The sequence below is a fragment of the Eschrichtius robustus genome, chromosome 2 (genome assembly GCF_028021215.1).
Source record: "Eschrichtius robustus isolate mEscRob2 chromosome 2, mEscRob2.pri, whole genome shotgun sequence".
Lineage (NCBI taxonomy): Eukaryota > Metazoa > Chordata > Mammalia > Artiodactyla > Eschrichtiidae > Eschrichtius > Eschrichtius robustus.
The window spans coordinates 29,265,352-29,288,237 of NC_090825.1; the positions used below are offsets into that span (position 1 = coordinate 29,265,352).

A 22,886-nucleotide genomic window follows, 5' to 3' on the forward strand; every position below is an offset into this window, starting at 1 on the left:
TAATCAATCATAATAATCAATAATTATGCAAATCAATTCAGTATTTACCTAATTTTGAATAATGCATGTAATTATTATGCACAGAGTTGTTAGAAAAACCAAAGGCATTAAACTAAAACAAAATAAATTTTACAAATAAAGGGTAGTTTGTATAGAAGTGACAAATATATGTATATACTAATAAATTCTACCAATTTAAAAGAAAAACCTGTTATGAATACTTTTTTGTTTATATGTTTCAAAAAGTATTTCTTTATCTCTTGTGTTCTCATATCATAAATTCAGGCACCAAACCAGATAATACCAGTTGTAAAATAATCTAATTTTTTGTCTGCTAATGTGACATATAAATCTCACTAGGTACTAAATTCTTACACACACTTAGATCTGTTTCTAGAATTTATATTTTTGTGCACTGAATACCCTGTTTCTGCAAATCTTTCTTTTCATTACTTTGTTCTTAATAAGTACTTTAATATCTGGTTAGGCAACACTCCCATACTACTTTTCTGTTTCAGTTTTTAAGTGAATGTTTTTATCCGTTACAATTCTTCTTCTGCTTCAACTTTAGAACCATTTTGGATGTCATCCTGAAGGAAAACAAAAATAACACTAGCACTTTTGTTTCATTTCATTAAGTCAGATTAATTTGGAGAAGAATTAAATGGCTTATAATATTGGACCTTCTTGACTTCCCCTTTATTCAAGTCATTTTTCTTACACTCCTCAGTAGAAATATGAGGTTGTTTATATATAGGTTCTCTATTTCTTGTCAATTCCAATGATTTTTGTCAAAGTTTCTAATTGCAAGCAAAAAAGTTGACTTATGCTGAGTAAGCAGAAAACACATTCAAATATGTTGGGTAGTTTAGTGAATCAGTAGGTAGATTCAAGAACCAGGCTCAAGGTTAAACTTCCAAGGAAAATGATCAGAACCATCACAGCAAGTTCTGATGAGAAAACTGTCACCACCATGGAGCACTAGAGGTTCAGGCTGCAGCAGCTACCTCTGCACCAGGAACTCAACTGTTACTTCTAGGAACACTGCTACTTCTTTTTTCTTCTTTTTTTTTTTTTTAAATTTTGTTGAAGTATAGTTGATCTACAATGTTGTGTAAATTTCTGCTGTACAGCAAAGTGATTCAGTTATACATGTATATATATATACATTCTTTTTCATATCCTTTTCCATTATGGTTTATTACAGGATATTGAATATATTTCCCTGTGCTATACAGTAGGACCTTGTTGTTAATCCATCCTATATATAATAGTTTGCATCTGCTAATTCCAAACTCCCAATCCTTCCCTCTCCCACCCCTCCTCCCACTTGGCAACCACAAGTCTGTTCTCTATGTCTGTGAGTCTGTTTCTGTTTGGTAGATATGTTCACTTGCTACTTCTTTCTTTATCTTATTTGCATTGGCTAGAACTTCCAGAATAATGTGACTATTAATGTAAGTGATGAGCATCTTTTTCTTGCTCCTGCCTTTAATGGAAAAATGTGTTGTTCATTTTGGTTCACCATTACATATTGGTAAGATATGTAAAAATGTTAGGGAAATCATCTTTGATTCAGAACATATTAAGAGATTTGTTTAAATTTTTTTCTCATTAGAAATGAATTCTGAATTTTATCAGATGCTTCTTGGTCAAAATTATCATATATTTGTATTTTTTAATTTTAACCTATTAATGTGATATAATAATAGGTTTTCTAATATTTACCCTTCCTTGTATTCATGAAATAACTCTTATTCAGTCATGGTGAGACAACTTCAATATAGTATAGAGGTTATGAGCACATGTTCTGGAATCTGCCTGCCTGGGTCCTAATTTAGGCTCTGCCATTACTATTTACTGTGACCATGGACAAGTAACAGCCTCTGTAATTCTTAGGGTTTTCTTCTGCAAAATTGGCAAGATAATAATACGTATGTGAAAGTTGTGTGAGAATCATTTGAGATAATTCCTGAAAACAACAACATATGAGATATACTGAGTGTGTAATAAATGTCAATTAATATAATTATTTTATCTTAATATAGACTGTTTTTGTCAATACTGTATGCGTGATTCTTGCAATATATTTCCAAATGAGATTGACTTGTCATTTTCTTTTTGGATGCTGTCTTTGTCAATTATCTTTGACACCTTTTTGGTATCAGTGTTTTGTTAGTCTTGCCAAGTGAACTGGAAAGCTTTCTATCTTCTTCCATATTTCAGAAGACTTTAAATAACATTTAAACTTCTATTTAATTAAGGAATGAAAAATTTTCTGGTTTTTTCTGTTAACCATCAGTGTCGTCACATTTGCTAGGTATAGTTCTTTGACAACGTTTTCATTTCTTTCATGGCTTTCACCTTTACAAATATTCCATTTAAATTAACTTTAATCATTTGTACTTTCTTAAAATATCATTTTTACCATACATTAATAAATTCAAATTTATTATGGTAGAGTTGTACATAATATTTTCTTAAGGATTTTTAAGTCTCCTTAAAATCTGTTGTTGCCTTCATTCCTATGTTACAAAATTGATACTTGCTATTCTTCACCTTTGTTCAGAACTGGTAGCAATTTCATTATGATTAGTATGGATAAGTTCTAGAAATACATTAATGAAAAGTATCTCAATAGTTTTGCTCTCTGTCAACTTCCATTATCATGAGTTTCTTCCTCCTTGTTCCTTTTTGGTTATTTTTAAATTGTCTTTTACTATTTTCATGCTTAGTTCATTTATTTTCCTTCTTTTTTATTTTAGATCAAAGCATTTTAGGCTAAGGGACTATGAATTTTCCTCTGAGTACAGTTTGATCCCATCTCATATTTTTTAATCTATTATTTTTAATGTTTTGTTTTAATCTGTTGTTTATAGACATTTATAGTTTTAATTTATTCTTTAATCTAAGAATCACTCAAAAAGACTGTTTTTAACTTTTAAAATTAAATTAAAATTGATTTCTAGTTTTATTACACAGAGGTCAGAGAATGTGGACTGTACAATTTTTGTTTTTGTTTTTCTTTCCCTCTAATTGTTTGATCATTTAAGCAAGAAACGTGAAAAAACTGGAAGTCGTTATTACTGTCCTGCCCCTGGGTTCTTCAGAACCATTTTTTTTTAGATTCCATATATATGTGTTAGCATACGGTATTCGTTTTTCTCTTTCTGACTTACTTCACTCTGTATGACAGACTCTAGGTCCATCCACCTCACTACAAATAACTCAATTTTGTTTCTTTTTATTGCGGAGTAATACGTAGAGAATGGACCTGAGGACATGGGGAGGGGGAAGGGTAATCTGAGACGAAGTGAGAGAGTAGCATTGACATATATACACTACCAAATGTAAAAAAGATAGGTAGTGGGAAGCAGCCACATAGCACAAGGAGATCAGCTCCGTGCTTTGTGACCACCTAGAGGGGTGGGATAGGGAGGGTGGGAGGGAGACACAAGAGGGAGGGAATATGGGGATATATGTATATGTATAGCTGATTCACTTTGTTATACAGCAGAAACTAACACAACATTGTAAAGCAATTATACTCCAATAAAGATGTTAAAAAAAAAAACAAAAAAAACTGGAAGTCGAACATAGTAAACTGAGAGGACAACATATTGGGCATGAAAATTCTCTTTTATCTATCTTACTTTAAAATATGTAAAACTAAGCTTAGTACTTGCATAGGGTAGCCAAATAACTCTTACTGTCTTTTATCTCTCTACCGATAATATCAATTTAAGTGTCTTAATGCTCAACTTTCATTACAATTTGTTTCAACTCAATATGCCTACTTTCATAAACTGTTAAGTATTTTAGAGGCTTGGTTTTTTTTTTTCTTTTACTTTTATATGGGAAGCTCGTTTTTCACTGTCTAATATGAAAGTATTATTCATGTTATTACTCATTTATGTAATGTAATTAAAGTATTGATTCACTTTTGTTTGCTATAATTTGTATTTACTTTCAATTTTCGTATTTCCTACATACTTAAATTCCACTTTTAAGAATATTTCTGTTTTGTTTGTTTCATTATTATTTTTGCAGAACATGGCTGGAGAATGGACCTTACCAGAAGAAATGGTTGATAATTTACCACCCTCCAACAATTGCATATTGGGCCATGTGATTCACAGACTAATTGAAAGTTCTCTTCCTCCTCAAGTTGAATCAACAGTACCTGAGTTACCTTCATTTGCTATAAAAGGATGCGTGTTGGGGAAAACATTTAGTGGAAAAACTACTGCTCTAAAGTCTCTAGAGAAAAGTAAAATTTCTTTTTTGTTTGTGTTTTTTTCCTTTATTGGATTCTATTTACAATGACTGTAGCTGCAAATGGCTATGTCTGTAGAAAACATACATGAGAATCTGCAAATATATTGGGAAATTCTGTCATCAAGAATTTTGTAATAGGGTGATCACATAATTTATTGTCCAAGTCAGACACTTGTAGGAGTAGAGCTTCATAAATTGGGACTGTCCCAGGGAAACTCGGATATATGAGCTTGCTATATAATTATGATGCACAGTATAAAGAGAAATAATGTCTCAAACTTTACTTAAACTTTCATCATAGATTTTACTTTACCAATAGATGAAGTAGGAAAGTAATAACTTGTCACAAATAGAAAAGAAATCATGACTTCCCTGGTGGCGCAGTGGTTAAGAATCTGCCTGCCAATGCAGGGGACACGGGTTCAAGCCCTGGTCCGGGAAGGCCCCACATGCTGTGGAGCAACCAAGCCCATGTGCCACAACTACTGAGCCTGCACTCTAGAGCCTGTGAGCCACAACCACTGAGCCCGCAAGCCACAACTACTGAAGTCCACGCACCTGGAGCCCGTGCTCTGCAACAAGAGAAGCCACTGCAGTGAGAAGCCCGGGAACCGCAAAGAAGCGTAGCCCCTGCTCGCTGCAACTAGAGAAAGCCCGCACACAGCAACGAAGACCCAACGCAGCCAAAAATTAATTAATTAAAAAAAAGAAAGACAGGAAATCAACTTAAAATTATAAATGTTTTAATTCTTCACATTGATTGAGTTCTTTCCCTTTAATGAACTTTTGGCTTTTTATCTAGAAGTTCTTTCAGTTAGAAGTGAATCTTAGTTTTCCATCTATTTAATTAGTTTTTCTTCACTAATACTTACCTTTTACTGTTTTTACTGGAAAAATCAAAATTTTCACTGAGGCCAGTCTGTCTTGTAACAGTCCAAGGCAGAGAACAGTAAGTCATTATTGAGAGGTTAAATAGACCTCTTTAAAAGGCAGCCTAACAAAAGCTCAATGAGATACCACTCCACACCCTCTAGGATGGGTATAATTTTTAGAAATTGGAAAAAAAGTGTTGGTGAGGATATAGAGAAGTCGGACTCTCATACATTGCTGGTGAGAATGTAAAATGGTGTAGCCACTATGGAAAGTAGTTCGTGATTCCTCATTAAGTTAAATAAAAAATTACCATATGACACCAGCAATTCCACCACTGGTATATACCCAAAAGGACTGAAAAGAGGTGTTCAAAAAAAACCATATGCAGGAAGGTTCATAGCAGCACTATTAATAGTAGACAAAAGATGGAAACCATCCAAATGTTCATCACCTGCTGAATTGATAACAGGATGTGATATATCCATACAATGGAATATTATTCAGCCATAAAAGGAGTGAAGTACTCTATGTGCTATGGATAGACTTTGAAAACATTATACTAAGTGAAAGAGGTCGAACACAAAAGACCACATATTGTATGATTCCATGGATAAGAAACATCTAGAAGAGGCCAATCCATAGAAAGCAAATTAGTTGTTGGGGGTAAGGGTAGGGAGATAGGGAGTGACTGCTTAATAGATACAGGGTTTCCTTTGGGGTAATGAACATTTTCTGGAAAAAGGTAGTGGTGATGATTGGACAACATTGTAATGACCTAAATATCTCCGAATTGCATCTTTTAGAATGGTTAAAATGATTCATTTTATGTTATGTGAATTTTACTGCCATAGTAAAAAAACCAGCTTGATCCAAAAAACACTGCTGGGGCACCCTGAAGAGCGTACTCTAAGGGTGAAGCCAGCACAGAAGAACAATGATGTCAATTTCCTAAATGAAAAGTTATTAATAAAATTGTCGTTTGTATTTTAGGCTTTCCTATTCAGGTACTTTCTATTGACACTCTCGTCCAAGAAGCGATCCAAGCATTTCACAACAATGAGAAGATCAGCGGAGCCCTTCAGAAAGCAGCCGAAGAAAAGGCTCTACCAGTTAGGCAAGAGAGTAGTAAAGAAAGCCAGGCAAGTGAGATTTTAGTTTTCTTTTCTTCACCGTGTACATTAGAGATTTCCAACTGGATGGCATCTAAGAGATCCTCTAGACCAGAGGTTGTCAGACTTTTCTGTAAAGGTCCAGAGGGTAAATATTTTAAGTTTTATGGGCCCAGAAGCAACACTGAGGATATTACATAGGTACTTACATAATGAGAGAAAATTTCAACCCCCCTCTCCACTCCCCACATACATACACACACATCAGTTGGCCTAGGTGGGCCATCCCAGGTGGTGGGCTGGCTTTGTGCCCAGTTACCATCAGCTGGAGACATTCTCCTGAGGAAAGAGCCACCAGCTGGTAAAGCTGGTAAAGGGGTGGAGGGGCCCAATTGTGAGGGCTTGGAGAGGGGTGAGGTATGAGTGTTTTGGACGAGTTCACCACGTCACCAGCTGTCAGAATGGAGTTCCACTCCCGAGAGCCTGACAGTGGCCAACAGCAAGTCCCCATCTCGTAGATGCAGCCTGATGCCAGTCCTGGGCAGCAGCCAAGGAGGGTGCTGGAGAGGAGCAGACAGAGGGCGAGGGGGGCGCCTGGCTTGGTCCTCACAATGCTATCCTGTGGAGTGATGCCCAAAGACTGTGTAAAAACAGCCAGCCGATTTTGGTCCAGGGACCATAGTTTGCAGACCTCTGATCTAGACTAGTAGATCTCAGTTTTGAGGGGTGGCTGGTAGGGGAAGGTCTCTTACGGTTTACCTGCATTACCGTTTCCATCAGTGTTGCATCTTGCTACATTATTACATAAAGATTCTAGGGCAGGAATTAGGAGAATGTGCCCCCCCCCCGCCCCCCGAGAATCATGGTGTGGTCCAACCTGCTCATTTTAAAGGGAGACAATAGAGACCCTAAGCATGAGTTGATTTGCTTGGGGTCAGAGGCTTGTTGACGGCTAGGCTGTGATTGGAATCCCAGATTCTAAATCCAGTACTCTTTTCCCTGCCTTATCCTGTTTCTGAAACTGAATAAATTAGCGGAGAATCTAATCCAGGTCATTTGCATGAGCTGCAAAATAAATACCATTTAAACGTGATTCTGGAAATAACTGGGAGAGTTTTTCTTCACGGTGGGCTGCCTCTTCTTCTCTGTTGTGGTACTCTGTATTCTAATCAATATGGTGATAGATAATGTACATGTTTTTCCTTTATTTCCCTTTTGGGTATGACTGACACCTCTAAGGTTGTTCTTTCTAAGGTGGTTTTCCATAAACTCTACCTCTTTCTCAGCTTCCATTATACTTTCATAATGGCAGTTGCTTATTTTACATAGAAATTGAAAAACAGATTATACCATGGGTTACTATGTGTTTCTATAAGTACAATTATCAAATTTTGTTTGCTTCCGGAACTCACTGAGTTCTTCTTAATATCATTAATGTTTTAGATAAAATAGTCTATGTTTTTAAACCCTACTTATAGACATAAAATTGAGAATGTTATTAAAATATGACAGTGTTAAAATCTCTCCATGTGTGTTCGCGTGTGTTTCCTCCCCAAAGGATCTGCAAAATGTATTTTCAGCTGAAGCATTACCAGAAACAGAAGATAAAAGCAGACTTAGTAAGTAAGATATCGAAACAAATAATCCATCATTTTCATGAGAGAGACAGATAGATGAACAGTAAGAGCACACGGATGTGAGCACAAACCAGCTTCCAGGGAAAGAAAGGGGAGACGGGGAGGGATGCCTGTCTACATGGTCACGTGACAGAGACAGCAAGATAAACCCAGACGTCCCTAACCACTGTCTACAACTGGGGGTAAGAGATGACAATTTCAAAGGAATCTTCTCACACCCCTTCAAGTAGCTGCTCAGTTTTGCTGTGGTTTTGAAAACAGCCAGGCTAAATCATCGTCACTCTTCCTGGCTTTGCAGGCAGACAGTAGTTTATGGTTTCTTCTCACCTATGCAGCTGGGGGGAGTACTGCTGTGCTCTCTGCATGCTGCTGCTTTGCTCACTGTGATGAGGAAGGCTGCGGCTCTGTCTCTTCCACCCACCTGAGCAGTGGTTCCTTAGATAAAGCTAAGTTTATTCCCAGCCTTGGGCAAAGCAAATAGAACCAAGCTTCCCAAACCCAATGAAACGTTACCTCCCTTAGGATCTGGGCTTTAGTCCTTCAGATCCTTGGTAGAACCATTGAAGGAAAACAATTTTAAATCTTAAATATCTTTTCTATTTGTGCTGGTAAGGCTTTGCCACATTCAATCTTTGCCTCATATTCTAGCATAAAATCGGTTGCTTCTGTGCCATCACCATTCTTGCTATCACCTTTGGACAATGTGCACATTTATTATGAGCAGGCAACTCCACCAGAGCAGTCAAGTTTCACATACTTTAAAAGAATATAACCTGTCCCTTGTTTCAGTTATTTGTGTCTTACAAGATAATTTTAATTGATTTTTTAAACTATCTAAGTATACTTTGTGACATATTCTATTAGAGAAGTCCAGTAAATTACAAACAGACTCTGAAAACTTATTTTTTCTGTGGAATTTAACTAAAAAACCCTCTGACTTCTGGAGTTTTCCACTTTCAGAAGTGTTTGTTACCTACAACTTGATAATCCAGGAAAGTAAAAACGTAACAAATTAACATCTTAATGACTTCTCTTGAGATCTTGGCTTGTTTTCCGAGAAGAGAACCCAAACTATGTTAAAGTATTTCTAATGATATTGTTCTGAGTGAGCCATACTGGAAGGAAGTAGAAAACACCAAACCACACAGTGGCCAGGACTTAATGTTGCGGAATGAAGGTAAACGCCATGCTGTGCTGATGCTTTTACTCCTTTCCTCTGAGTATCTCAGGCATAGCTGAATCCAATAACCCACATGTCCAAAGCCATAGACGGTCAAGTGTTAACATGGTTGTTAGCTGTAAATACCGGAGTATGTTCTTACCACTTTTTCTATTGCTAGGTACCAATACTAGAAAAACACCAAAAGCTGAAGAAGTCGTAGCAAGTGAGAGTTTCTCTGAAGTAAGTACTATAACCTAACTTTGGCTCCTAGTGTATTGAAATGTGTTTTGATTCATAGCCTTTTCACAGCATTTTCATCTTCAAATGAAATGAAATAGCAATGTGCTCCTCTTTGGTTTAAGATAAATCTGATGGTGAAATTAGCTAAGCCTGAATTTACTTGATATTTTTTATATTCTTAATATCCTTTGAATCTAAAGCAGTGGAAATTGCTTTCAGTTTTGCCAGGTAAGAAAGTAAACACATGCTTTTAAAAATTTTAGACTTATGCCAAATTTATATTTATGTATTTTTCTTTATCACTTAATTTATGACTTTTATTTCCTTTCACAATTTCTTTACCTTTAAAGATTTTTTTTTCCAGAATTTATCCTTAGACTTACTGTTGACTCTGCAGAATTTTTTATTAATCCCTGAAAAAATATTTACAACAATCTACAGGCTATTGCTTCTGATGCAAACTAATATTTCTATATATAGTATTGCTTTACTGTATATTGGAAACATTTTTGATCATCAAATAGAACGGTCAGATTAATCAAGTGGGATTTTATTAAATAAAACTAAAGGAAATAAATAAAAGTATATTTGATTACCTTTATTGTTTGTTTCATCAAGGAAACCAGTTCCATAATATTTTAGATTTCAAAACTGCTTAAAGATAGAATAAGTTTTGGAAGAATATACAGCAACCTGTAAATGTGATGACCTATGGGGAGAGAAATGGGTTTAGAGAAAGTGATAAAGGGGGACTTATAATTTTTACTCTGTGTATTTTAAATGTAAATTAGCAGAAAGACTAAGTATATTTTTATATTTACATTTATTGAGTTACAAATCCCCCAAATTCCATATTCAATTCAGTTCAAAGGGCATACTTTGTTCCATGCATTGTTGTAAAGGGGGAGTGGATATGTCGGTGAACAAAAAAGACAGGGTTCCTGGACTTTATGGAGTTTACATTCTAAAAGATGGAACGAGATAATAAACCATAAACACACAAATAAATGAATTATATGAACCATTAGATGGTGATGATGCCATCAGAAAAGAACAAGTAGGGTAAGGAGATCACCTTGAGAGAGTGAGATTTAAGCAGATTGAAAGAATCACCCACTGGATCTGGGGAACCATTTCAGGCTGCCAGAATAGCTGGACGACAGTCTTGAGGCAGAAAGGTGGTTGGCCAGCAAGGTGGGGGAAGAGAAGGGATGAAGTTAGAGAGATGAGTGGAAAGGGAGAAGAATCAGGGCAGCCAGAGCCTTATAGGCAATGATGAGGACATTGGGAGTAAAGGAGGAGCCTTTGCAGGGTTTTCAGTAGAGACAGAGTATCATTTGACTTATAAAATGCTCACTCTGGTGACTGACTCAATTTCAGAATAGGCGCTAGGGATGTTCCTGTGGATGTGGAGTAGCTTAATTAGACTAGCCTTCCTACAGATAACAATACAAAGGCTGGACAAAATACAAAAGCTAATTATCTGAGGGCCTGAAGCAGACAGCAAAAAAGCAAACAGCAAAAACCAGGCAGAAAATATATGGGATTTGACCACTGACAGAAGAAAACTTCAGTGGGCAAAAGCCAGGCTTATGCAAGTTACCCCAGAGGACATGCCGCATCTGCGTGCCATGAGTGGTTAGAACCCGAGCAGAAAGCCCTAATCTCTTTGATTTAGGATATTAGAGAATGAAGTTTGGGGATGCCAGAGCAGCTGATAATTAAAGAGGAAGATCTTGGAAAGGACGGAGCCAGAGGAGGAGCCCCGAAATCTGCATATACATTTTCCTTAAACGCTTGGCTGATTCCAAAATTGTGCTAAACGATCAGTGTCTTCACCAGAGAACACGACCATTTAATTTTTTTCCCTCCAAATATTTGGAATCTGACTTTTAAGTCAGCTGTCCCCTACCATTGTTTATTTTCACAGCTCACTGTGCGTGCTCAGCTTGGTGCAAAATCAGAAGAGTTGCTGAAGAAAGGAAAGAGCATATCTGATATGTTGCTAGTCAGCATCATGGTAAATGCTATTAAGTATGTATCACACTTTTCTCTTTTATATCTATTTAATATGTTCTTTATCAAATAGAGTTGTATAAAGAATAATACAGAAATATTTTTATGTTCAGCATCTAATGAATTTACCTAAGTAAACACAGCAAGATAAAGATAAATTTTGTGATTTACATGTCTATATTTCACTCCCCCCCCACCCTTCACCAACCTTGACTTCATTCACCCAGATGTGAATTCAGGTTAAGTTCTATCCCGTGTGGGGAATTCAAGGAGACATTAGGTACTTGGAAAAGCCAAGGGACAGATTTTGGAGAAGGGGGACCCTAACTATGTGGTCACGGGCCAGTGTGCTTCCTCATTTTGTGTTTCTGGAGGAGGAAGTGACCCCTGTGACTCAAAGGCTGGGCAGTGAAGGGTAGGAAGGCCATGAGAAAGTAGAGGTTGCATAGGCAAGGACTCACATATATGCATAGCACAGAGATGATGTGCAATAAGGGTAAAGAAAAAATTTAAGTAGGCTATAATATTGTAATTCCTCCTTTCTAAGGATAGAGGATTCTCCTCAGCCCTCCTTTACAATACAGAAAAGAGAGAAATTAAAAGAATCCATAGGGGTTCTGTTGATCCGTGTAATAAAGAAATGAGGCTGAACAGGCTGGAAAAAGGAATCAACAAGGCTCCTGTTGCAGGGTGTTGCAGAGCTTCGAGTGAGTGAGGGGTTTGGGGTAGCTGTGCTACCTGGGAAACGTTAAGACTGAGAGACGTGAGAACAGGACGTTTTGGAGAAGTTTTGCCGGGCATCTGGAATGGACTCCCCCTTTAGAGTTTTCTTAAGAGACCTCATTAAAGATTTAAGTTGCCTCTCAGTTGTAATGTATCTTGGACTGATTAGTCTTTGAATGCAACACTGAAGGAACTGGGCCACAGTGATGCTATTCTCAAAGCTGGAGTCATTCTAATAGTTGCAACATTTTTCAGTACTGGAATAAGCCATGGGAGTCCTTGTTCAAAGAAAATTGTATATGAAAAGCATCAGCTATAAAGCAGATCTTAGCTGTGGTTTCACTGAAGTTGGAGCGTCTACATCCCCTCCCCAGAGCTCCACTACCCTCCCACCACCGCCACCACTACCGTCATCCCCTCTGCCCCTGAGGCACCATTAGAGAACTGTCATCAGTTTGACATCCTTTCATTTAGTCCAAATGCGTTCTTTTTCAGTGAGGAAAGGAAGGCACGTGGCAGCTCAGTTAGGCAATCCGGTCACGTATCTGGTTAGTGGCGTAGCCAGAGCCAAAGCCCAGGTCTCCTCACTCCCTGTTGTCTGGTGTCCTCACACTACAGCGTGACAAGTGTGGCCCTGACCTTCTCCTCCCTCTGCAGTAGCTCCTGAGACTGGAGGTGGGAGAAGAGGTCCCTCAGACCTGGTAAAGTGCTCAAGAAATTTCTCTCCTCTAGCTGAGGCCAATGAATCAACAAACTCATTCTGTGCAGAATGCTTACCACACTCTGGACAAATTATAAAAGCAAAATGTAGGCTTTCCTTGCTCTTCATAGCCTAGTAGGAGTAATAGAAGCAGTGACCTGAAGGCAGCTTGATACTGCAGAAAGATCACTGGATTTGGGGTCACTTGCCATTTTATGACTTTGAACAAGTAATAAAACCTCTCTGAACTTTGGTTTTCCCCCTTCTTCCTTGCCACACTGATAGAAGGGTCATGTACAGGCACCAAAGCAGACTTCCAAGCCTTTAGAAAGGGATTCTAATTGTTTAAATGAGTTCCAACAGAGAAAGAAATGAAATCATAACATTTTATCCAAAAATCAAAATCTTAATCTTACACAATTGAAGCGTTTTGGAGAGCAAAGTTGAAGTTTTTTTCCAATTTAAAGAACTAAAATAATTCTTGGAGCACCTATTCTCTATAGAGGATGCTGCACTGAGTACGAAAACCAAAGAAATGACCCGTGCCCTTTAGCAACTTATAATCTAACTGAGATAAAGAAGACTCACTTGAATTTTTCTGTCAAGAAATATAAGAATTACAAATCGTGTGGTGAAGTGAATGAGGGTCCAGAGGAGTTCAGATCAGGCTGTTATGACTCCGTGCTGGATTGGGTGGGGTAGGAAGAAATTTCCAGGTTGGCGATGTGAGTATCCACCATATGCTACACTCTGTGCTGGGTTCTTAAAATGCGTCATTTCAGTTCATCCTCACCAGCGTCTTGTGAGGTGTGTTATGTTATCCCGCTGTATAGATGAGGAAATTGAGGTTTTAAAGAGGAACAGCCTATGAACACCGCTAGGAAGTACAATTTATACTCACATAACAGTGAGGAGATTGGTGTGTTCAAAGTGAATGGTTCAAAATTGTGAGAGAAGAAGTTATAGGGAAGTAAGTTGTGGCCAGTTCATTTTAAATACCATGTTATGGCTTCTAGAATAGATTTGGAGGGCAGCAGGGTCCCACAGAAGGATTTTGAGCAAGGGAGCGATTGTGGTACATTAGGAAATCTAATTTTGGCTGTAAAGAAATAAACTTCATGCAGAAGGAGGTTACTGTGAAATTGAAAGAAAGATAAAGGCAAGATTCACTGTGTTATTATTTCTGAAGGACTTGTGTCTATCAAAATGTTAATGATTTGTCCTTTCCTAATTTAGTCAGATACCTATATATAAAGGCTGGGTCCTGGATGGCTTTCCAATGACATTAAACCAAGCGAAGCTTCTGGAGGAAGCCCTCACAGGCTGCAACAGAAACCTCATAGAACTGGAGGGAAAGAAATCACAAATATCCACATTGGCTGTTGACCCTACAACTTCCAGAGAAGTGCCTCTTCCCCCTTCTGCGTTTGATTTTGTCATGTTATTAGATATTTCAGATAATTCCTCACTGAATCGCATGAATGACATCATGGGTAAGCTGGACACCTTTTTTAAAATATTCTTTTCTATAATTCAGAGCTCTTTATTTTTCTTTGCCTGAAATGGTGACTATTCCCATTCAGGGCCTTCAGGAGAAGGCCCTTTACAATTATAAGTGGATAATAAAGAATCCATTTCAGGCTTCCAAAGAATTACCTAGTACAGCACAGTTGCCTCCTGGGGCTCCGTCAGCGTTCAGCACTGTAGCCCAAGCCTGGAGCTCATGGAGAATTCCATGCCAACTACAAGCATCTCATTCAACCCTTCCATCAACTCGGCAGCTCCCCTGGCCCAGAGGCGCCCTCCTTTTCGAGGCTTGCATACGTGGAGGAGCTCCTTGTAGCTATCTAGTACATCTTAGTGTGCCACCCAAAGCGAAGTTCATGAACCACACTGGTGCTGCAAGCAAGCATCTGGTAACAGCCTTCCCTTGGATTGCGTGTTAGCTGAGGAGCAGGTATCAGTTGGCTGCAGTCCTTCCACACTAGGGTCAAATAGTCTTGCCAAGATTCATGGTTTATTTAACTACTTTTCATTGTTGAAATGAAAATATTACTTTATTCCACAAATTCAGTGGTTATGGGTAAAAGCACATATTCTTGAACCCTGGCTTTCCAGGTTATTAGGCATTTGACCTTGGGAAAAGTACTTCATTCTTCTAAACCTCCATTTCACATCCTATATAATAGAATGCTTCATTGTATTGTTTTGGATATTAAAGGAAAACTGTTTCTTTACTCACAACACTTCTGACACCAAAGGTGTGTGGGTTTTCCATAGCACCCTGTTCTCCAATTCTTGAAAAACACCAACTGGGGGTCCTATAATTTAGGTTAATTCTGGCACTAACTCCCCAGAGTTATCACAGGTTTTCACAGGTTAAGGGCTCAGTCCCACAAGACTTCTCCCCACTTCAGATGCCAGTCTCAAGTAGTGGATCCCCAGGTTACCCACACTCCTGTCTGACTTGACTACAAATTGGGGGTTTCCATGACCCCTCCTCAAGTCTGATAATTTTCTATAATGACTCACAGAACTCAAGGAAACACTTTACTTACTATTACTGTTTTATTATAAAGAATGCCATAAAGGATACAAATGAGCATCCAGATGAAGAAGTACATAGTGCAAGGTCTGGAAGAGTCCCAGGCTCAGGAGCTTCTATGCTCATGGAGTTTCGGGGGGGTGCCACACTCCTGGCACGTGGATGCATTCACCAACACACAAGCTCTCTGAATCCCTTCTTTAGAGTTGTTATGGGGGTTCCATTATATAGGCATGACTGACTAAATCATTGAGCGTTGGTGATCAGTCTCTATTCCCTTCCCCTCCTTAGAGATCAGGGGGTAGGACTGAAAGTTCTAGCCCTCGAGTCACTTGGTTTCTCAGGCAACAGGGTCCTACCATCCAAGAGTCACCTCTTGGGCATAAGCTCAGATAAAGTTGAAAGGGGCATATTATGAATAAAGAAAAATGCTCCTTTTACCTCTATCACTCAGGAAATTACAAGGGTTTTCAGAGCTCTGTGTCAGGAGCCAAAGTCCAAATATATATTTCTTATTATATCACAATATCACAGGTATTAAATGAGATAAATGTTAAACATTTAGGATAGAATCTGGTACGTGATACTAGGCACGTAGTATCTGCTAGGAAAAATAGTGGAAGACTTTGAAATGAACAAAAGATTATTGGATATCCTTGCAATAGAAGGTTGAGTATTGTCTTTTGGACCCCGAGGAGTGTCTGGTTTCAGAGGGGTCTATGCCTTTCATTGGCTTTGACTCGGCTCTTCTGTAACTATAAATTGTAGGAAACTAATAGTAATTCAAATGATTCTGGTTCATGGACATGCAAATGAATTCGATTTAATTAAGATAAAATTAATTTCTATACTTTGAAAAGATGATTCCAAATATTACATTGCTGTATATATAGTAACCAGTCTTTCATCTATTACCATCTATTTCAGCATTCCTGACTACCTGTAAATAGGTCTGTTATTCAGATTGTCATTTGTACTAGTTGTAACATCACATCTTACTGGTTCCCTCATTACTTGAAAAATTAGATGATGTCATTTTAAATTTGTTTGAGTGTCTTGATTTTACCTTTTTAAAAAACTGCCCTTTAACAAATGGTAACATCATTCTTTCATTATTGCTGTTACTACTAACACAATGACATTTGGAGCTAGGAGAGACTTAGGGGATCATCTATTCCAGTGCCTTTATTTATAGGTGGATATTTAAAGCATGAGCACTTGACTTGTCCAAGGTCACACTCTTCCTTATTTTGAGTTTGTATAATTTTGAGATCTTCCTTTCATTGTTTAGTTAAATAAAATGACAAAGCCATTAGATATGACCTCAGCTGTTGAGCCCAGTAGTTTAAACTGGATGCTGTCCATCAGATCTCAAAAGGGAGAATTTACTTCTCTCCATACAAGGGAGCTATGCTGACAGTAGTGATGATTCTGCTTTTTCAGCCAAATTCTCATCCCTGTTCAGGATCATCTGACGATTGGCAAAGAATACTGCCAATCCATGGCCATCTACTGACAGAATAAGGCCCTGAACTCAAATCAGTCTGACTTGCTTTCAAGATATGACGAGTTATTAAGTACACACAAAGACCTGTGGGTGAGATGGTCCCTGAAAGCTGATTATAATCCTACAAGGGCCTTAGAAGTTTTGCCTACCCTCTTGAGGATCCCTAGGAAGCATTTGTTGTGTGTTTCAAAAAATAGAAGGAAACCAATTGGCACAAATTTTTCAAGAAATCTACTCAATCCAGTTTGAGTTCTTTCAATTCCCTATCAAAATTACATGACAAATGGTTCTGGAAAATTTATCAAAGCTGATGTTAGCATCTAACTAGTTTAATTTCTTAATTCTAGACCACTTACTTATAACTAGGCTCAGAAATGCCCTTTATTCACTACGACAGGGAGAATTTTTTTTGTCAAGTTTTTTGTACATATACACATAAATAATCTTATTTATCTACCCTCAGAACTTAGTGTTAAAGCACTATTAATTTTTTTATTTTTATATGTATTTCTAATCATATATATTCTAGGTCTGAAGTGAACTGAGCCAACTACTAGATTAGGTTCTTCTAAATCACAAAAACTAGTATGAAATCATTGAGTTTATAGTTCTTACTTGTTTTGGTCAGAACTGAGTAGGCTAAATGTGTCCACAACTTTGAAAATCTATCTGCAGCTTTTATGTTCAAGTATTTTAAGTTAAGATAAAGTGTGATTCTTACATATCTTAAGATTTTTCTTTTTTAGAATGTAAGATTGGAATGGCCATTGAAAGATCACTTTGCCAATTTGCTCTCCTCATCTTAAGCAAGACTCCACCCACTCTTTTGGACAGATGAAATTCTATCCTTCAAAAATATCTTGTTCATTCACATATTCATTTATTATTTATTGTGTGCTTGCTAAATGCCAGACACTGTGATTGGCACTGGTGATACCGTAATAAAGAAGAAATGGATCCTGCCTTCAAAGAATTTAGTGGAAATTGTAACTAAGGAAACAAGGAGTTATAGTATTGAGTTGTACTTCCAATACGGCAGCCAATAGCCACAGGTGGTTATTTAAATGATTTAAAATTAATAAATTAAAAATTCAGTTCCTCAGTCACACTGACCACATTTCATATACATATGTGACTAGTGGCTACCATACTGGACAGCACTGATGCAGAACATTTTCATCATCTCAGAAAGATCTGTCTTATCAGATAACACTGTTATAGAGTGATGGGAGCTAAAAGGGTGCCACTAGTAAATATTTATCTAACATTTATAACATGCCAGGAACTGATAGTACAGAAATGAAGGGCAAGTCCCTGTCCTCAAGTCGTTGACAAAGTAGTGGGAGAAGAAACAAAAGTAAGCTGATTATTATAATATAGTCACTTATATGCTATACTAGGTGAACCCAGCATGGGAAGAGATTTACCAGACCAAGACAGGGAGGAAGGGCGAGGGAATCGGCAAGCAGGGTTCATCTAGAGAACAGCAAGATTATCATTAGGACTGAGAGGCAGCAGGGTGTGGAAGAGTGACAGAAATGAGCCTGGAGGGTAGGCAGGGGCCAGCTGAAATGTCTTGCCCCAAGTTAAAGTGTTTGAACTTTATCCTGAAGCCATGTGAGGTCACTGAATTCTATTAAAGCTGAGATTTAATGCAATTCAATATGCTTTTTGTAATGGTCATTCTAGCTGCAATGTGGAGGATGCATTGGAAGGGGAGTGAGATTGGAAGCAATGAAATGAGTTATAAAACTATCACCATCTGAAAAGCAACAAAGGCATTAAGACAGCTAGAGAGGCAAGGTAGAAAGAGTCAGCTTCAGGTGCTATTTAGGGGGAAACTATAGAACTTACTGATCAGTTGGGATGGGGGCATTCATTTTGTTGTGAATTTAGTGCAGGGAGAACAGGGTGACTTCAAGTTTCTGACTGGCACAACTTTTTGAATGATAATACCATTCACTTAGAGAATATGGAAAGAAACACAAGAGTTTCTTTAGGGACATGTTGAACTTGAAGTACCTGGTACCTATGGGACTTTTAAGCTAAGATGTTCAGAGGGCAGTTCTATAGATGGGTCTCGATGTCAGGAGGTAAGTGTGTACTAAAGTTAAGGGCTTGAAGGTAAGACAAATCATCTAGGAAGAAAAGTGTATTTTAAGAAATACCCAGGATGACAGCCAAGAAAACTTGAGAATAATGGGGAGAGCAAAGGAAGAAGTGTTTAGAAGCAGCAGCTAGAGAGAAAGGAAGAAATCCAGGGAGAGTAATGTCATATAAGCCAAAGGCGGACAGATTTTCAAAATAAAGGTGTTATTCTCTCCTCCTCCCAGACCAGTGGGCTGGGGTCCTGAGGCCTGGGCTGGGGCGTGGGATCCCAGTCACCAGCGTTGGATGCAGCATGGCCCTGCAATGCTTGGGGTCCGTGGGGAAGCCTGAAGAATGTCATCACAGGGAAGCAGCCTTCATGCAGCCAAAGCCAAGCAGGCTCAAAGACTGAACATCAGTCCTGCCAGGGCTGGGCAGAGAGGAGTGGCCCAGACTCAAAGCCAACTGGCAGGAGACCAGGAGACCTAAGGGGAAGGTTCAGCCAGTGTGGGAGCATAAGATTTTGTCAGAAGGGAAGAATAGGTGGCTGCCTGGGTTTTTAGCCAGTGCCTTGGGCCATTGGTCAGCCTGAGAGGGAACAGCAGTGTTCATAATATGGGGAGAGGTACTGAGAGGCTTTGAGTGCAGGCTCTGGATGGATAACTTTAGTCACTTATAGTGACTGAAAAGAAATATGAGGGGGCTTCTAGGGCTGATAATGTTTGTTTCTTGATCTGGGTGCTGTTTTCAGTTTGGGAAGTCATTGAGCTGTATAATCATGTATGCATTCTTTTTGGCAGGTATAGTTCAAGAAATAGTTTAAAAATTAAAAAGAAGTTCAAAAAAAAAAAGAAGTTCAGAGCTTGGAATTAGATTGACTAGAATCAAATCCTTTCTCTGTCATTTATGAACTATGCCATTTGGGACAATTTTCGAATCACAATCCTACTTCACAAGTTTTGTTGTGAATATAAAATAATGTAATACAGTCTTGCCTCAGCATTCGTAGGGGATTAATTCCAGAACCCCCTCAGATACCAAAATCCAAGGATGCTCAAGTGCCTTATATAAAATGGTGTGATATTTGCATTGAACCTATGCATATCCTCCCATATACCTTAAGTCATCTCTAGATTACTTATAATACGTAATTTCCTCTTTTTCTATCATGAATGTAAAGGGAGAACAATTGATTGCTATATCCTGTGAAGGTCCTTCATTTTCTTGAACACTATTAATTCGCTTTTCAGTGTTCTCTTGCATTGACTGAGTAATCTAATTCCTTTTAATCTAGTTCAAGGCTTTTTTCCCTCTTTATGATTTTCCATTTATTCTGAATTCATGAGTATTCTGGACTTTGTACCTTAATCCTGAATAGGACTCAATCAGAGAAGTTGAGATCGTTTTTGGTTTTGGTCTCTTGTCGTATATTCCTTTATGTCTCTTCTAGAAAAATCATAAAGTCTAGAAAGAAAGATAAATCACTTTATTGTACTGTAATATAATATCCACAAATAAGTTGCATATTTGACTTTATGGCCACTCTGCTATTTCATTCTTAGCTTTTACAGCATGGTGTTGATTTTCTAATTGTTTCCTAATTTGTTATTCATGACAAACCATCATTTTTTATTCTCATCTCTTCATGGTCAGTCCCAAGATGCTCTACCTTAAAACTACAGCTCCTCTTTAATGTTGTATTTTACCTCCTTTTCCCCAATTTCCAAGGGAAATTTGAATTCTGATCCCAAAGCTATACTTTTTCAACATTTTGTTAAACATTTTAATTAATATTGGACCAAAGGCAGGACCATGTCTATTTGACTTTCTTGTATCAGTACATTTTAGCAGTGCTACTGCAACTTTGACTGCTTTAGCAAATTGTCTAATTAAGTAATTTCCATAACATAGCTGAAGCATTTTCAAGTGAAACTCCTCATGAAGACATCAATCAACGTGTAGCTGCTAAAAACCAAGATGTGGATGAGGACCAGAATTTAAGAGATCAAATACAGCATAGGTTAGTTTAAAACTCAGTGTCTTGCTTCTTGTTTCTTACCCTTTGAACAGACTGACAACTAGTCACTTTGGAATCATCAGATCTAGAAAAAAAAAGTATTTCTTAGCATTCAGTCTTTTACAGGTAAAACAAAACTAAGTAGCTTTGATGTTGAGTGAAATATTTATGTGTTAACTTTTATAGTCAAAGCGCAAGTCATCATAGTCTGGGAAGAAAAGAATTAAATCAGGCAACATTTCTCTTTATGGCTACATGAACTAACAAGTTCATTATATAGAATCCTAATTCAGCCCTCATTCAGCAAATGCCAATGAAGATCATGGAATGTCAAAGAGCTAGGCATCAGACTATAGAGTGTAATTCTAAAACTACTTCTGTGTTACTAAAGTGAAGTTATGCTTAAAAAACCTTCTTTTGATCGTATGCAATTTGCTCATTGGAAAAAGAAATTAGACAAAATTAGACAATTTTTTGAAACCTTGAGAACTCTAAAAATATGAAGTGAACCAGGGAAGAGGAATTTGAGCTACATTAAGCCTGCCTACTCTTGGAAGACAAGACTGTTTCAAAAATCATTCCAAGAGTATATTTGAGTAAAGCAAATAAGTAAGAGCCATCTATACTTACTCAAATGTCTCTTTAACTTCTCTAAGAAAAAGTAGATGACCTATGTGGCCCAGGCTGTAGCTACCGTCAGAAGGGTGTTCAGAGTTTAGTCTGCTATGAGTATAGGTGATGTTTCCTTAGATCTTCACTTAGAGACATGAACCCACACTAAAGGCTTCCTGAAATGATAGAATTGCCAAATCTTCTTTTACTCATTCATATACCTCAAAATATATGGCTAGACGGCATTAAATGATTTCTTCTTTAAAGTGGACAGTATTTCATTGCCTGTAGATTTCTTAAAGTCGCTTTTTCAGATTTATGTTGGCAGCTTATTTTTTCATTACGTACATCAGATAAATCATGCTTAATGTTACTCTAATATTTCAGTCAATATGTTATATTCATATAACGTTTGGGTTTTGCAGAATTGTAGGCTTCTTGGACAACTGGCCTTTATTGGAGCAATGGTTTACAGAGCCAGAAAACATTTTGATAAAAATTAATGCTGACATAGATAAACAGTCTTTGTGCCAAAAAGTAAAGGAAATGTTTATGACTGAAATAATGAAAAAAGAGAATAAAGGTAATTACAGTTCTTTATAATTTTGAGCTTACGTAACGAAAATGTGTGGTTTTAATGAATTTAGGAGGAAGTGAAAATGCGATTGCAAATTTCTCTCTTCTCTTGGGATCATACCATCTATAAGTATCTTCTACCTCTGAATTCAGCTTTCCACTGCAAATGTTTCTAAATAAAAGATTTTTCTCTCTTCACTTTAATTTAATTTAATCAAAAGAGGTCATCTTGCTGAAAGGTTGTTTTCAGGTGAAAAAAATAGCAGAGTTAAAATTAAAGATGTTACAGGGAAGGGTAAAGATTTCAATCTGTTGACCTCAGCATTATAAGGAAGCAATGAGTGAATTATCCTTTTAGGATGAAAACACTAGGCAGATTATTCCCCCCAAATCTTCTTGTGTTGGTATGAATTTACTGACTATTAACTACTTATCTATAAGCCTGCTTCTGGGTGCATCTCACCTACATTAAACCATCCCAACCTCCTTCCTCCTTCATTCAACCAATAGTAATTGCCCATTAACTTTTCATAGTATTATTGGAATTTGTTATTGAAAGGAATTTTAGGCTCATATACTGTCAATGCCAGACTTCAATGGAGATTTTACCTTTGAGAAATGAATTCAGAAATAAATCTTTCCCTTTTGTTTATCAATCACCCCTGACTATATTGACAACTGCAATTTCTTGGTATAATAAAAAATGGCCAAAATTAGTAATATCACAAGGATTCTAAAACTGCCTTGGTAGCATGCTGTCTCCCATCCCTAGATTTATGACCTAACTACTATAATGTATTGGT

The 22,886-nt window shown here is 37.5% G+C and overlaps 1 protein-coding gene across 1 annotated transcript in view; it reads left to right on the forward strand.

Moving 5' to 3' along the window:
- Positions 1–22,886, forward strand: part of SPEF2 (sperm flagellar 2) — a 174,551-nt gene that overhangs the window by 58,152 nt on the left and 93,513 nt on the right. The window contains 8 exon segments of the mRNA XM_068535229.1: positions 4,051–4,270; positions 6,142–6,290; positions 7,819–7,879; positions 9,238–9,299; positions 11,230–11,333; positions 13,975–14,231; positions 20,790–20,898; positions 21,933–22,090. Coding sequence (XP_068391330.1) covers positions 4,051–4,270; positions 6,142–6,290; positions 7,819–7,879; positions 9,238–9,299; positions 11,230–11,333; positions 13,975–14,231; positions 20,790–20,898; positions 21,933–22,090 — 1,120 coding nt within the window.